The 17,117-nt window shown below is 46.6% G+C and overlaps 1 protein-coding gene across 1 annotated transcript; it reads right to left on the bottom strand.

Moving 5' to 3' along the window:
* Positions 1-2,655: 2,655 nt before the first annotated feature.
* Positions 2,656-13,018, bottom strand: PDIK1L (PDLIM1 interacting kinase 1 like). Its single transcript, XM_040424233.1, has 4 exons — positions 12,959-13,018; positions 7,479-7,611; positions 7,097-7,392; positions 2,656-5,384 (listed from the first exon to the last, which is right to left on the bottom strand). The coding sequence occupies exons 2-4, from the start codon at positions 7,573-7,575 to the stop codon at positions 4,650-4,652; spliced, it is 1,128 nt and encodes a 375-aa protein (XP_040280167.1). The 5' UTR covers positions 7,576-7,611; positions 12,959-13,018; the 3' UTR covers positions 2,656-4,649.
* Between the last annotated feature and the right edge of the window lie 4,099 nt (positions 13,019-17,117).

Raw genomic sequence — 17,117 nt, 5'->3', positions numbered from 1 at the left:
ATGTAATCCCAGGCAGACTCGATGTTCAGATCGGGGGTCTGTTGGGTCCACTTTCAGGATTTCTTGTTCTTCTTTACGCTGAAGATAGTTCTTCAAGGGGTATTCTGGTTATATGAAGTTATCCCCTATTTACAGTATAGGAGATAACTATTGGGTGCTCTACCACTGGGACCCCCACCGATTTCGAGAACGGGGACCACGTAACTCTGTGGAGCCCCCTGAAATGAACAGATAAGCCAGTCGGGCATGTGCACAGCTGCTCCAAACATTTGAATACATACAAAATAGAGAGGACCGTAAACGAAGGCACAAAGGGCAAGCGAAAGAGCTGCTCACCTATATGTATTGCACTCAGGGTGCAACAACCTTGCAGGCAGTGAAGTCAGAATGCAGCTCAGAATGCCTGGACATAGGTATGGCAGTAAACTGTAGACAGTAGGGGGCTTCAGAGCGGTGAAACCTATGAACTCATTTAAAATTGGAGACTAGGGCCTAGGACCGCCTCCTCAACTTCAAAGCCCAAAATGAGCAGAGATTTAAATGAAAGAAATACAAGTAATACTGATTCTTTTCCCACAAAACTATATACCAGTAGTCTGCTCAGCTCCTCCTGCTCTGTAACATGCTGTCTACAGCTCAAACATGCTAAACCGTTTTCAAAAATAAATTGTACATTGCTGGATAACCCCTTCTCAATACCGTCCGCAGATGAGACCCCAAAATTAATACAGACCCTTCGGCTCCAAAATTATTAAAATGTTAATTCCCCAAATTAATACACTTCCAGACCCTAAAATTAATACAGAGCTCTAGACAGACCCAAAAATTAACAGACCCCAACATTAATAAAGACCTTCAGATCAAACCCCAAAATGAATACCGATCCTAGATCGGTCCACAAATTCATAGTTCCCACATAAGCCTCAATGTATACAAAGCCCAAATCACCTTCAAATTTGTACAGACCCCTAATTAGTCCCCAAATTCATACAGATCCTGAGCCCTGATCTCAACATCATTGAGTCTGTCTGGGATTACGTAAAGAGACAGAAGGACCTGCATAACAAGCCCAACTTTATGCTGGCACAGGAAATGTTGCTGGGGAAATCTTTCATACTGGATAGGTGGGGAAAAAGCAATACAACTTTGGTGGTATTTAAATCCTGATAGACTGTCGCACGTTATCCTGGGGTATTCCCCACTCTGTTGGGGAGTCTGTTGAATCCGAGGTACAGTGGCACATATGTGGTGGTACTCTCCTTTGGTTGCCCCACTGTGGTCATGTCTCTCTGACCTGCTATCCAAGTTGATGGATATTCCTCCGATTTGGCTATCTTGGGCATAGACGTCTCAGAAATTCTGCATCGATATAGGTGGATCTGAATGTTGTTGGAAACAGACCCGTACCCCAGCCGATACCCTTATGTAACATGAGCTAATTTATGATACAAGCTAGGCTACAAATCTAGGTGCGATGGGGGGAAACCACTTATGCAGAAACTCTCCTGGCATGCTTTTTTCATCTTTCTTTATAGTAGCCTTAGAGACCAGTTCTGTATCTGTACTGTAATACAGTTTGGGCATGTGAACTTATGTCTTGTGATATGAGACAAATGTTGTTTGTGTTACTTTTATCTCATTACACTCTGCAATTGTACAGACTATTACTAGTATTGCTTCATCTGTGCGACACTGGTGCATTCATTGACTATTGTCTACTTAAGGTTCTTTGCACTGGTGTCTCTGTACAACGTATGGACACCTCGGTTTTTGCTATTGCTTTGTAATGTTGGATTGTCAAAAACATCATAAAAATTTAAAAAGTGCAGTTTAACGTGCCTAGAATTGATGCCGTTTGGAAATCACACCAAATATTGATTTGAGGTCTTTTGTTCATGCACTTTACTTTGGGTTATTTGATAGCAACACTACTAACACTTGTATTTAGAAAGCGTTCCTGCCTAAAACTGGTGCCCAGAGCTCTGTATCACAACTAGCACCCAGAACAGAGCAGTGACCGTCAGAGCTGCAACTGGTTAGTTGTAAACATGTTCCACCCTTCCCTCCCCCGGGCGCAGCGCAAGTCTGTTCCTTCCCAAATTATAATTATCCTCCAAAAAAACCTTCAAATTTTGCTACCCCTTATCCAATTTCTCTAGCACGGGCTCTTTTAAGCAGCATTAGGTAATCTCAGGAGTTCTGTTTGTCATGCAGAGAGAAGCTGTTATCTCAGTACAAAGTCTGTGTTGTCACGCTCGAGTATGAACAGGAAAAAAGGCGTTACTCCGCCAATTTTGAAACTTTTAGATTTTGTACTTTAAAAAAAGCTACACTCAACTGTCAAGTAGATCGGGAAAATAGAAAGGAGTTACATAACTCAAAACGGCTTGCTAGCGACCAAGATAACAGCAAGGAGACCAGGTTTCTTTTCACAATTTATTAACAGAAAAAAAAATATTACAATAAATTATGTTTTTTTCCCTTCAAGGTTTCAAAATAATTTTCAATGTCTAAACAATAAAAAAAACATAAAAATACAACGCTGATGAATCAAATGTGTAAAACAACTCAAAGTAAACCCAGAATGTGAGAATATTTTTCGATCATCTGGGAGGTAGGGTGTCTTTTTTTTCTCATGCAAACCAGTGCTTTTTTGGGGGGGGGGGGGCGGGGGGAATGACCTTTGAGGACCTGTGGTGGAACAATGACTATTCGGTAGTATGCTTCAAAACATATTAGTTACATGTTTTTTTACTTTACACTCTGTCTCTGCTGTAACACAGGGTCCTGCACACCACATAAGGATTAAAGGGGTTTTCCGAGATTTTTATCCTCATGATATAAGTCATCAGTATCTGATTGGTGGGGGTCCAACACCCGAGACACCCGCTGATCAGTGGTTTGAGAAGGCCGCAGTACTCCTATGAGCGCAGTGGCCTTCTCTCCGCTTTTCCTAGGCCAGTGACAACACGTTCATGTGTCACGTGGCCTAGTACCAGTCCAGCCTTATTCAAGTGAATGGGACTGAGCACGAATGTACGTCACCGTGCTTGGTAAGCTCACAGGAGCGCCGCTGCCTTCTCAAACAGCTGATCAGCAGGGGTTCAGGGTGTCGGACCCCCACCGATCAGATACTGATGACCTATCCAGAGGAAACGTCATCAGTAAGAAAATCTCAGAAAAGCCTTTTAAAGTCAACAAGTTGTCAGATGTTCAGGCTGCCACCAAGCCGATTCAAAGACAGAAGGAAAGTCGCCTGTGACAATGAACACGTACGGCCTGCAATAATAAATACACATTCAGAGTGATTCATGCAATCTCACGCTCCACTCACACAGCAGCAACTAGTCACATACATTCTTTGGGAGCTCAGCTGTCCCAATGGAATGTGCAATGGTAAAATTAAACTCTGCTCTCTTTTCCTCATGTCGGTAATAAGGTCAACTACCCAATATTTAGCAAGCACTTTTAAACCAAGACATTAGTCGGGTTCCCCATCAATAAAAGGTTTTTTTTTCCATGAACCTAACTATAGTCCACATGCCCAATTACAGCATGTGGATCTCATAGAGGGGGTCCATGCTCATGACACCCCCACTAATGAGACCTGACTGAGAGCTGCCCTGTGAGCGGTTCCTATTGTGTAGAAAACTTTGCAAGGATAGCCATTCATTTCACTGGTGGGTGGCCTTATAATATTACATTTGTTGTGTTGAAGTTGCTGCAGTGGAAATGCCTGGTTGGCCATGGAGACATCTGGGGCAACCTCTTTAAAAATAAAGGGATACCCTCAGTGGTTGAGATTCTAGTAACACCAGTCATTCTTAGAGGACCTGTTACCTTTTTTTTTTTTTTATCTTAAAGGGGAAATCCCAGTCAGAATTATGTAGCCACCGGATAGATGATAAATCCTAGATAGGTAGACTTTAAATGCAGTGGCAGGGTGCATACCTGACCAACAATCCATTCAAACTCTAAGCCACGGAGTCATGCGGCTGGGTGAAATAAGGTCCTATGTTTTAGAAATCAGTGAGGGTCCCAGTGGTTGGACCCCGACCAAATGTAGCATTTATCTCTTATAATTCATGGGAGTCTGCTGGCCTGGCAGCTGGAGTTTTCCTGTGGTAACTTTTTAAGGGGTTGTCTGGGATTTTGATACTGAAGGCCTAGTTGCACAGCGCTATACACTGGACAGTGGCTGCTCTTGGTACTGCAGTTCAGGCCTATTCACTCGAAAGAGACTGAGCTGTGCCTAGGCCATAAGACCATTGTATGTGACATCGCTGGCCTCTTCTAACAGCTGATTGGCCAAGTATGCCAGAAGCTGGACCCCCACTGGTCCGATATGGATGACCTATCCCGAGGATAGGCCATCAATATCAAAATCCTGCAAAAAAAAAAGAAAAAAAAGCCTTTAAGTACTGTATATTACATGGTTTCTTTAAGTTCTTGCAAACAGAAATTTGTCATGTGCTCATTAAGGCAGGACGCAAAGAGGTAAAACAAGAGTGAGTCAAATAACATTACAACTGTTATCGCTCTACAGGTACAAGAACTGTATTAGGGTCATTAGGCCTGCAATGCAATTAAACATACCTAGAAATTTACATCCATTTCAAAATGCCTCGCAAACTCCAGATTGGAACATTTCACGTTTCCCATGTATAGTCTCTGAAAGCAATCTGAATCAGGCGAAGTTCAAGCTGAAAGGCATCTGGGCGCTCCTGAGGGTTCGCGGACAGCATCTGTTGAAGCAGCTGTTTCATGCGTCGATTCATTGACTTTTTCTTTAAAGGAAGAGGGAGTTCCATTTTAGGGTTTTCCAGCAATGCCTCTCCAACAGGAACCACTTGAGTGCCCCTCTGCACGTAGCCACCAAGAAGTATTTTCTTGGTGTGAGTGTCCAAGATAGTTATACGCTCCAGCATGGCCCATAGGATAATGCCAAGCGCAAAAATGTCTGCTTTTGCTGTGTAATGACCCTCCCACACCTCAGGGGCCATGTAGAAATCCGTTCCACAAGCTGTGGATAAAAAGCTCTTGTTGACACTTGCTGGTTCTTCTGGATTCAGCCCTGAACTGGAGCATACTTTGCTTAACCCAAAATCAGCTACTTTCAATGTGGGTTCATCCATGCCATCACGAGCTTTGCACACCAGAATGTTGTCAGGTTTCAGATCACGGTGTATTATCTGGTTCTTGTGCAGGAATGCAAGAGCGCTGCTAAGCTGAAGCATAAAGCTGGTGTTGGTGCGACGACTCGGCCTTCGGTTTAAAATGTATTCATTCATATCACCTCCATCACAGAAGTCCATGACAAACCAAAGACAGTAAGTGCTGCGGGGGTCAAATGCAATCTCGCCTTTCAAAGATGTTTCCACCAACTAAAAAAAAATTGAATTGAGAAATGAGGAAAACTAGGAAGATTAACAGTAACCCAACTGACATTTTCATCAGACATAATGCTTAAAGGGGTTGGTCACTTTCTGGTTATTGTTAAAGAGCCTCTGTCAGCATGATCAACCCTATTAAAGCTGGCATAAGCCAGGTCCCCTTGTTGAGCAGATCATCTGTGCTGTCCATAAGATGGCTGCTGATGGTGGGGGTCATGTGACCAGACATCACTTGGCCTCAAACTCACTGCATCTATATTAAACTCCCTAAAGTGCTAGATGGCAGATTCAGTGTATTTCAATGGACAAGACTGAATGATTTGCCTGGTCACAGGACCCCCCATCAGCAGAAATTTTATGGACAGGACCACTGTTTGGACAGCACAAAAGACTCGGCCAATACGGGGCATTTCTTATGGCGCAGAGTATCAAGGCAATATTAGTAAGGGCCATAAAGTCATCTTACATACACATCGGTCAACAGGAACCAGACAGTGGCTGACCCCTTTAAATGTGATGTTGGATAGAATTAATGTATGACTCCAAATATGCACATGAATGTATCTGGTTTGCATAAACATGAGAAACGTATTATTATACTCCCAAAATATTGGGCTTTCCCCCCTTTTAAGGGTGAGCGCGTACTTGTAAATCTCACCACAGACAATACCAAGAACTTATCAACTGCAGCATGACAATATGATTTTCTATTAAACTAAATACAAAAATTGGAATATATCAAGCCCTGCAATCCTGAATTCTGGCTTTAAACGGTGCTTTTCCGTTTCACACATTGATGACTAGGACATCAGATCCTGGGGGTCCGACTCCTGGCACTCCCACCGATCAGTCCTCAATGATTACTTTCAGGCTGTCTGTATGGTAGTTGCAGTGCATTCACTTGAGCTGTAATTAGCCAGCACCACTGCTAGATGAAACCAGAACACCCCTTTAAGCTGCTCCCACCCCTTTTGAAACGTGGCCACGTTAACCATTTTAATAAAGCGTATGCCATATTTATGAAATAAGTCACACAAATATCGCAATCCACACTTAGGTGGGGGTGGCATAAAACCTGGAGTAACACCTTCAGACATATTTAAAGGGGTTCTGCAGTTTGTTCAAACTGATGATCTATCCTCAGGATAGATCATCAGCATCTGATAGACGGGGGTCCGACACCTGGGACCCCCACTGATCAGCTGTTTGAGAAGGCAGCAGCGCCGCTGTCTTTTTACTGTATACCGCTGGCCCAGTGACGTCACGACTAGTATCAACTGGCCTAAGCGGGGCTAAGCTCTGTTCACTTGAATGGAGCTTAGCCCCGCCCAGTGATACTAGTTGTGACGGCACTGGGCCTGCGGTAAACAGTGTGAAGGCCGCGGCACTACTGCCAGCGCCGCTGCCTGCTCAAACAGCTGACCTGCGGGGGTCCCGGGTGTCAGACCCCCGCCGATCAGATGCTGATGATCTATCCAGAGGATAGATCATCAGTTTGAACAAACTGCAGAACCCCTTTAAAGATGCACGTTAGATAAATTTGGCGCAAATAAAGCCATATTCTGAGACTTTTTGAAGCCAGAATTCTGGAGTGAGGGGCTTCTTAAATTCCCCTTTTCATGTCCAGCCTTGCAGGAGAACACAGCGGTCAAACCGAATAACATTTTTATCACACCCTTCATTACCACATGCCTCCTCCTTACCGGTAGATACAGTCCAGAGCTGGATCCATGTAGCATGCGTTGTACTGTGCCATCTCTCTGTAAGACACACTCCTCCAGGTGGATTACATTAGGGTGTTGACCCTGGATACTGCTTAGTGCCCAAAATTCACGCAACGCTAATTCAACATTTTCTGGCGCCTGGCAGCGAATCTTTTTTACTGCCACACGTTGACAGGTTCGGCGAACCAGTGCCTCATATACCACTCCATAGCTGCCTCGGCCCACTTCCTTAATTAGATCATACTTGGGCTGGCTGGTGACCATCTTCAGGTTCACTACGGAAGGAGAAAATGCCATCAAATCAGAAGCTTCACAAATATGCAGCGTAAAATAAGACATTGAAGATGGATCCATACGGTACCTTTCTTCATGCCTTCGCTTGAATATGCTCTTAAATCGCATACATTGTCATCATGAATTTTCAGAATCACACCACTGCGCCAAATGGAAGTTTGCATTGCGGAAAAAAGTCTACTGCTGCAGCCGTGCAATACCTGAAAGAGAGATTACAGTATTCTTTATAACGGGGTGGGCCCACTATTTACTGGCATCACTAGAGATGAGCAAATTTCCGCTTAGTAAATTCGTTCACACTTTGTTGGTAAAAGGTGAATTGCGTTATGGATTCCATTACCACGGACCATAATGCAATTCTATGACGGAATCCATAACGGTTCAGAGGCAGTTATTCATTCCATCATAATAGAAGTCTATGCAGGGCTCCAGACTAAAAAAACATCAAAGAGCCATTGGTTCCTAAAAAAAAAACAAACAACAACAAAACACGTCTTACCTAGGGGTGTCACGATACCAAAATTTTGACTTGATTTCGATACCATAAAAAAGTATTGCGATAAGTTATACCACGTGAAAAAAATAAAACACCAAAAAAAGCCACGTGCATTCCACATTTTATGGAACGTCTGGACCATAATAGAACAGTCCGATCCTAATTTTTGTCGGAACAAGGTGACAAAAAAATTGCAAATTGCACTTTTTTTTTTCTGTTACGGCGTTCACCGCATAGGAGATATTTTTAAATATTTTAATAGTTTGCACGTTTTTGGGCGTGGCGATATGTAATTTTTTTTATTGTTTATATATTTTATATGTAAAATTGGGCAAGGGAGTGAATTAAACTTAATATTTAGGTGTTTTTTTTTTTTACTTAATACCCCCTTAGGGGCTAGAACCTGGGATCTTTCATCCCTTGTCCTAATCACCCTGATAGATCTCTATTAAGGTGAATAGGACCTCACACTCTCCCAGCTGCCTGCATAGTGCACACAGCAGCAGGGAGCCGACTATGGCAGCCAGGGCTTCAGTAGCGTCCTGGCTGCCATGGTAACCGATCGGAGCCCCAGGCTTACACTGCTGGGGCTCTGATCAGAACTGCCACCAATGATAATACTTGAGGTTGGGGGCGCACTGCACCACCAATGATTATAATACTTTGGGGGGGGGGGGGGGCGCACTGCGCAACCAATGATGCTGATTTATAATACTGAGGTTGGGGGGGGGGGGCACCTGAGGGGTTAATAGCGGCAGATCGCCACCATATTCCGCAGCGCATCATTGCTTCATCTTAGGGTCCATTCACACGTCCGTTTTTTCTTTCCTGATCTGTTCCGTTTTTTCAGGAACAGATCTGGACCCATTCATTTTCAATGGGTCCTGGAAAAAATCGGACAGCACAATGTGTGCTGTCCGTTTCCGTTGTTCCGTTCCGCATAGGGGTGCACCGAAATGAAAATTCTGGTCCGAAACCGAAACCGAAAATTCAGGATGCCCTTGACCGAAAACCGAAACCGAAACCGAAACTGCCTTTTTGCCCAAATACTTTAAACTAACTTTTTTTTTTAATGATTTTATTAATAATTCTTTTTCATGAATGAAATTCATCTGTGGGTGGTGCTGTTATGGAGAGGGGGATCTGTGGGGGGCGCTGTTATGGAGAGGGGGATCTGTGGGTGGCGCTGTTATGGAGAGGGGGATCTGTGGGTGGCTCTGTTATGGAGAGGGGGATCTGTGGGTGGCGCTGTTATGGAGAGGGGGATCTGTGGGTGGCTCTGTTATGGAGAGGGGGATCTGTGGGGGGCGCTGTTATGGAGAGGGGGATCTGTGGGTGGCTCTGTTATGGAGAGGGGGATCTGTGGGTGGCGCTGTTATGGAGAGGGGGATCTGTGGGTGGCGCTGTTATGGAGAGGGGGATCTGTGGGTGGCGCTGTTATGGAGAGGGGGATCTGTGGGTGGCGCTGTTATGGAGAGGGGGATCTGTGGGTGGCGCTGTTATGGAGAGGGGGATCTGTGGGTGGCGCTGTTATGGAGAGGGGGGATCTGTGGGTGGCGCTGTTATGGAGAGGGGGATCTGTGGGTGGCGCTGTTATGGAGAGGGGGATCTGTGGGTGGCGCTGTTATGGAGAGGGGGATCTGTGGGTGGCGCTGTTATGGAGAGGGGGATCTGTGGGTGGCGCTGTTATGGAGAGGGGGATCTGTGGGTGGCGCTGTTATGGAGAGGGGGATCTGTGGGTGGCGCTGTTATGGAGAGGGGGATCTGTGGGTGGCGCTGTTATGGAGAGGGGGATCTGTGGGTGGCGCTGTTATGGAGAGGGGGATCTGTGGGTGGCGCTGTTATGGAGAGGGGGATCTGTGGGGGGCGCTGTTATGGAGAGGGGGATCTGTGGGGGGCGCTGTTATGGAGAGGGGGATCTGTGGGTGGCGCTGTTATGGAGAGGGGGATCTGTGGGTGGCGCTGTTATGGAGAGGGGGATATGTGGGTGGCGCTGTTATGGAGAGGGGGATCTGTGGGTGGCTCTGTTATGGAGAGGGGGATCTGTGCACTGTTATGGAAAGGGGATATGTGCACTGTTATGGGCATAACAGTGCACAGATCCCTTTCCCCATAACAGTGCACAGATCCCCCCTCCCCATAACAGTGCACAGATCCCCCCTCCCCATAGCAGTGCCATAGACCGATCCCCCTACCCATAACAGCCCCGGCCCTGCTGCTCACAGCATCACTCACTGCATTTTTACCTTACAATCGTGACGCTCCAGTAACAACTCTGCAGGCAGAGCGGAGGGCGGCGTAACGTCACTTACTCACGTGACGCACCTGCTCCGCCTCCTTCATTCATAAAGTGGGCGGAGCAGGCGCGTCACGTGAGTAAGTGACGTTACGCCGGCCTCCGCTCTGCCTGCAGAGTTGTTAGTTACTGGAGCCTCACGATTGTAAGGTAAAATAAAGTTACTTTGACAAAGTAAACCGCCCGCCCGGCGCCCGCCCGCAGATGGTGGGTGACAAATCTCACACCCCATATTTTCGGCCGATATGTAACAATATCGGCCGAAGTGGATTAGGTGCATTTTCGGCCGATATTTTCGGCTGCCGGAATTTCGGTGCACCCCTAGTTCCGCATGTCCGAAAAAATATAAAACATGTCCTATTCTTTTCCGCAAAAATCGGATCCTGGACCAATACAAAGTCAATGGATCCGCAAAAAACGGAAGACATTCGTATGTCATCCGTTTTATGCGGATTCCGTTCCTGGAAATTAGGCTTCCTCCCCAGTATTAAATGTGACCAGTGCGGCCCTTCTCCCTCTATATTCATTGGTGGCCAGTGCGGCAGTGCGGATTCCCAGTAAGTTTTCTACAGATCAGATTTTTCACTTCGTGAAAAACTCAGATCCGACAGTATATTCTAACACAGAGGCGTTCCCATGGTGATGGGGACGCTTCTAGTTAGAATATACTGAGAACTGTGTACATGACTGCCCCCTGCTGCCTGGCAGCACCCGATCTCTTACAGGGGGCTGTGATCTGCACAATTAACCCCTCAGGTGCTGCGCCTGAGGGGTTAATTGTGCATATCATAGCCCCCTATAAGAGATCAGGGGCTGCCAGGCAGCAGGGGGCAGACCCCCCTCCCTCCCCAGTATTAAATGTGACCAGTGCGGCCTCACCTCTCCCCCCCCATCATTGGTGGCCAGTGCGGATTCCCAGTATTAATAAATGTGCCCAGTGCGGCCTCACCTCTTCCCCCCCCATCATTGGTGGCAGCGGAGAGTTCCGATCGGAGTCCCAGTTTAATCGCTGGGGCTCCGATCGGTTACCATGGCAGCCAAGACGCTATTGCAGTCTTGGCTGCCATGGTTACTTAGCAATAAATACAAGCATTATACTTACCTGCGACTGCGAGCTGCGATGTGTGTCTGTCCGGCCGGGAGCTCCTCCTACTGGTAAGTGAAAGGTCTGTGCTAAAAGCAATGCGCCGCACAGACCTTTCACTTACCAGTAGGGGGAGCTCCCGGCCGGACACACATCGCAGCTCGCAGTCGCAGGTAAGTATAATGCTTGTATTTATTGCTAAGTAACCATGGCAGCCAAGACTGCAATAGCCTCTTGGCTGCCATGGTAACCGATCGGAGCCCCAGCGATTAAACTGGGACTCCGATCGGAACTCTCCGCTGCCACCAATGATGGGGGGGGAGAAGAGGTGAGGCCGCACTGGGCACATTTATTAATACTGGGAATCCGCACTGGCCACCAATGATGGGGGGGGGGGGGAGAGGGGAGGCCGCACTGGTCACATCCGCACTGGCCACCAATGATGGGGGGGGGGGGAGAGGTGAGGCCGCACTGGTCACCAATGATGGGGGGGGGGGGGGGGGGTGAGGCCGCACTGGTCACATCCGCACTGGCCACCAATGATGGGGGGGGGGGGAGAGAGGTGAGGCCGCACTGGTCACATCCGCACTGGCCACCAATGATGGGGGGGGGGGGAAGAGGTGAGGCCGCACTGGTCACATCCGCACTGGCCACCAATGAATATAGAGGGGGGGGGGCGCACTAGTCACATTTAATACAGGAGAGGGAGGGGGTCTGCCCCCTCCTGCCTGGCAGCACCTGATCTCTCACAGGGGGCTATGATTCGCACAATAATTGTGCGGATCCCAGCCCCCTGTAAGAGATCGGGTGCTGCCAGGCAGCAGGGGGCAGTCATGTACACAGTTCTCAGTATATTCTAACTAGAAGCGTCCCCATCACCATGGGAACGCCTCTGTGTTAGAATATACTGTCGGATTTGAGTTTTCACATGTTTCCGTTTTTTGCGGATGCGCAAAAAATGGATGACATACGGAAACATTTTCAGGAACAACGGATCCGCAAAAAACGGACCGAAAAATCGGGATGTAGAAAAATACTGACGTGTGAATGTAGCCTTATAATGGAAGTCATGACCGCTCCATACTGGCAATGACTTTACTAAGGGTCGGTTGGATTTCTGATCATTTTGACATCAGGGCCAACGCCATAGTCTACAACGTACCCCCACCACCACCACCACCACCACCACCACTCCCAAGCAAGTGCCTGGCAGCAGCAGAATGAGGGCAAGAGTCACACCATTTCTTTATACATCACCATCATATCCCTCTATGTGTGCTATATACACCTGACAGAACGTCCAATTGTACCCCAGACGTCTTCAGGTGCCTGATAACTATTTCATGTAAATGTCCATGGTGTGTCTCTAGAAGGCTGCGGGCCTATGTAAGCAGACAGCTACCTACTGGCCTGTACCTACTAAAAGCCTTGCCCAACCCTGTGCTGGCACAGATTTCTATATCCGCTATTGTGCTCTTACACAGCATCCATAGTGGATGTGCCCATCTTATTGTTACAGGCTTCACCACACACACAGAGCACCTCGCCTCCCTCACTGCATCTACACAAACGTCTACAACGTAAACATGGCCGTAAGACCAAGTGTCCAGAGCACGTAGACGCAACGTAACCCGAGGGCAATGAAAAACAAGACATTTCCTTCGCTCTCACCTCAGCTTTCCTCTCCTGTGGCCGCCGCCATTTTGCTTCGCTCGCTCCCAAAAGCGCGCACACGAGGTATGACGACACACAATGAAAACCCGCGCATGAGCCAGTGCACAGCCAGAGGGGCGGGGCCTGAGCAGTGACGTACCACGCGCGCACACGGTGCAGTACAAAGAAGGCTGAGGGGCAGAGTCAAGCGCTTGTGCAGGCCTGGCCTGAGGGCAGTGCGTCTGTCTGTCAGTCAGTTATTATTTTATACATGGGTTCAGTACAGGTCTATGCGTTCTGACTTTACACAGTTTTTTTCTATAACTCCCGCTGGATAATGTCTGCGTTTCATTAGGAAAGAAACAAAGGCAGTGAGATTTATCAATACTGGTGTAAAGGAAAACTGGCTTAGTTGCAACCAATCAGATTTCACCTTTTATTTTCCAAAGCAACTCTGAAAATTAAAGGTGGAATTCAATTGGTTGCTATGGGCAACTAAGCCAGTTTTCTTCTCTAGCAATTTTGATAAATCTCCCCCAGTAGTGAGAACTGATGTTTGCATGGCTTGTAGTTTCAGGTGATATTTTTATGGACAAATTGCAAAACAGGTTATTGTCACACCTAACTGGTTTTTGCCCCCCTTCCCCACCCCCACATCTGAAATTTTTTGTCGCAGGGCATTTTAAAAGTCACAAAAGGCCTCTTGTGATATTTTTTTTAAAGCTACAACATTTCTATTTTCGGGTATTGAGATCCATCATAGGGTCTCAATAATCCATATGCATCAGTATAGAGTTGGTCTCCCTTATGGCACCTAAAAACAGCTTCTACACCTCTGGTAAGGCTTTCTACAAGATTTTGGAGCGGACCTTGGTGAATTTTTGTCCATTCATTCAGAAGAGCATTTGTACTGTCAGACTGAGTTCTAGTTCATTCCAAAGGTGTTTTATGAGTTTTTTCCACACCAAACTCATCCAACCATGTCTTTTTGGACTTTTCTCTGTGCATTGGGACATAAGGAAAAGAACTTTCCCCAAACTGTTCTTACATAGTAGGAAACATACAAATGTCCAAAAAGGCTTGGTATGCAGAGCCATTAAGAATTCCCTTATCTGGAAATATAGGGTCTATGCCAAACCCCGAAACTGTTTCATAGCATTATCCCTCCTCCAACAAACATTACAGTTGGCACAATGCAGTCAGGAACGTAACGTTCTTCATCAAACCTTCATCGTCCATCAGACTGACAGATAGGGAAGCGTTATTCGTACTAAAAAGATTAGCGTGGTATTAGCAGGAGGTGCTCAAACCCACATGCAGTTGTGCATATATATAGGGGAGCAAATCCTGCACTTGTGACCCGGTGCTAATGGCAATCCCCAGCAAAAATGCATACGGTGGAGGATGCCCGCGGCGAACCACAAGAGACATCCTACACAAGGTAGCAATTGTGTGGATGTCATAACAATATAACAAAATAATAGCAAAGACAGGTGCACTCTGCAGTCTTACTAAACCCTCGAACTGATTTTAAAATTGAGAGATTAGTCAACATGTCTAAGCCCGGGCACCACACCAAAGTTTCTCAAGTAGCCCGGGACCTAACACTCTCCTACCTGAGCCGTATGGGCGATACCAGGAGCCAGTGGGCAAATTACAGAGCATGAGGCCGACTCACAAAGAGCTCACCAGTTACCTCCAGCATGTAGCCATGCTTGCAATGGGAGGAGGGAGGAGTCTGCGAGTCCCACTCAAGACTGGCTGATATGTCCCAGGCCTCACAGGTGCACGTAAATGTGGCCTGTAGATGGAAAACAGGCACATTTAAATTGGAGTTTATACACCTCCAGGAATCTATATTGTTATATTGATTATGACATCCACACAATTGCTACCTTGTGTAGGATGTCTATTGTGGTACTTGTGGTTCGCCGCTGGCATCCTCCACCGTATGCATTTTTGCTGGGGATCGCCATTAGCAACGGGCCACAAGTGCAGGATTTGCTCCCCTATATATATGGACGACTGCATGTGGGTTTGAGCACCTCCTGCTAATACCACACTAGTCTTTTTAGTTTGTATATATAGATTCCTGGAGGTGTATAAACTCCAATTTAAATGTGCCTGTTTTCCATCTACAGGCCACATTTACGTGCACCTGTGAGGCCTGGGACATATCAGCCAGTCTTGAGTGGGACTCGCAGACTCCTCCCCCCTCCCATTGCAAGCATGGCTACATGCTGGAGGTAACTGGTGAGTTGTTTGTGAGTTGGCCTCATGCTCTGTAATTTGCCCACTGGCTCTTGGTATTGCCCATACGGCTCAGGTAGGAGAGTGTTAGGTCCCGGGCTACTTGAGAAACCTTGGCGTGGTGCCCGGGCTTAGACATGTTCTACACCGTAGGATATGTTGGCTAATCTCTCAATTTTAAAATCAGTTTGAGGGTTTAGTAAGACTGCAGAGTGCACCTGTCTTTGCTATTATTTTGTTATATTGATATAGTGATTATGACATCCACACAATTGCTACCTTGTGTAGGATGTCTATTGTGGTACTTGTGGTTCGCCGCGGGCATCCTCCACCGTATGCATTTTTGCTGGGGATCGCCATTAGCAACGGGCCACAAGTGCAGGATTTGCTCCTCTATATATGTGCACGACTGCATGTGGGTTTGAGCACCTCCTGCTAATACCACGCTAGTCTTTTCAGTTTGTATATATAGATTCCTGGAGGTGTATAAACTCCAATTTAAATGTGCCTGTTTTCCATCTACAGGCCACATTTACGTGCACCTGTGAGGCCTGGGACATATCAGCCAGTCTTGAGTGGGACTCGCAGACTCCTCCCTCCTCCCATTGCAAGCATGGCTACATGCTGGAGGTAACTGGTGAGTTGTTTGTGAGTCGGCCTCATGCTCCTGTAATTTGCCCACTGGCTCCTGGTATTGCCCATACGGCTCAGGTAGGAGAGTGTTAGGTCCCGGGCTACTTGAGAAACCTTGGCGTTGTGCCCGGGCTTAGACATGTTCTACACCGTAGGACATGTTGACTAATCTCTCAATTTTAAAATCAGTTTGAGGGTTTAGTAAGACTGCAGAGTGCACCTGTCTTTGCTATTATTTTGTTATGCTCCACAGTTCTGCTCCAGAGTTCATTGGCGCTATGCTTTACATCATTCCAACTAATCAGCTGCTCAAAAACCCATGCCATGAAGCTCCCGGGCACACCGTTTTTGTGCTGATGTTAGTGCCAGAGGAGTTTTGGAGCCCTGCAGTTATTGGGGGTCGTTTATCTTTTACTCCCCTTTTGCGCTAGCTTTGCTGTGGGAAGAAGCACATTATTTATTACTAGGTATGTGCCTCGTCATTAACCCCTTAAGGACCCTGCCAGGACCAGGCCATTTTTTGCAAATCTGACATGTGTCACTTTATGTGGTGAAAACTTTAAAACGCTTTTACTTATCCAGGCCATTCTGAAATTGTTTTCTCGTCACATATTGTACTTCATGACGGTGGTAAAATTGAGTCCAAAAATTTCATTTTTATTTCTAAAAAAAATACCAAATTTACCAAAAATGTAGAAAAATTAGCAAATTTCCAAATTTCTATTTCTCTACCACACAACAAAAAAAAAAACTTTTCGTCTGCTACTGGGCAAAAAACATTTGTCCTATTCTAAATTGAGTGTGCGGATTGCAAATCCGAAGTCAGAATTGTTGTAACACGACATGAAATGTTGCTATGCATAAGTATGCCTAAGGGCTCTTTCACACCTGCGTTATTGTCTTCCGGCATAGAGTTCCGTCGTCGGGGCTCTATGCCGGAAGAATCCTGATCAGGATTATCCTAATGCATTCTGAATGGAGAGTAATCCGTTCAGGATGCATCAGGATGTCTTCAGTTCCGGAACGGAACGTTTGTTGGCCGGAGAAAATACCGCAGCATGCTGCGCTTTTTGCTCCGGCCAAAAATCCGGAACACTTGCCGCAAGGCCGGATCCGGAATTAATGCCCATTGAAAGGCATTGATCCGGATCCGGCCTTAAGCTAAACGTCGTTTCGGCGCATTGCCGGAGCCGACATTTAGCTTTTTCAGAGTGGTTACCATGGCTGCCGGGACGCTAAAGTCCTGACAGCCATGGTAAGTGTAGCGGGGAGCGGGGGAGCAGTGTACTTACCG

The sequence above is a fragment of the Bufo bufo genome, chromosome 3, assembly GCF_905171765.1.
Source record: "Bufo bufo chromosome 3, aBufBuf1.1, whole genome shotgun sequence".
Taxonomy (NCBI): Eukaryota; Metazoa; Chordata; class Amphibia; order Anura; family Bufonidae; genus Bufo; species Bufo bufo.
The sequence above is the reverse complement of the archived record's forward strand: the minus strand, read 5'-3'. Positions and strand labels throughout refer to the sequence as shown.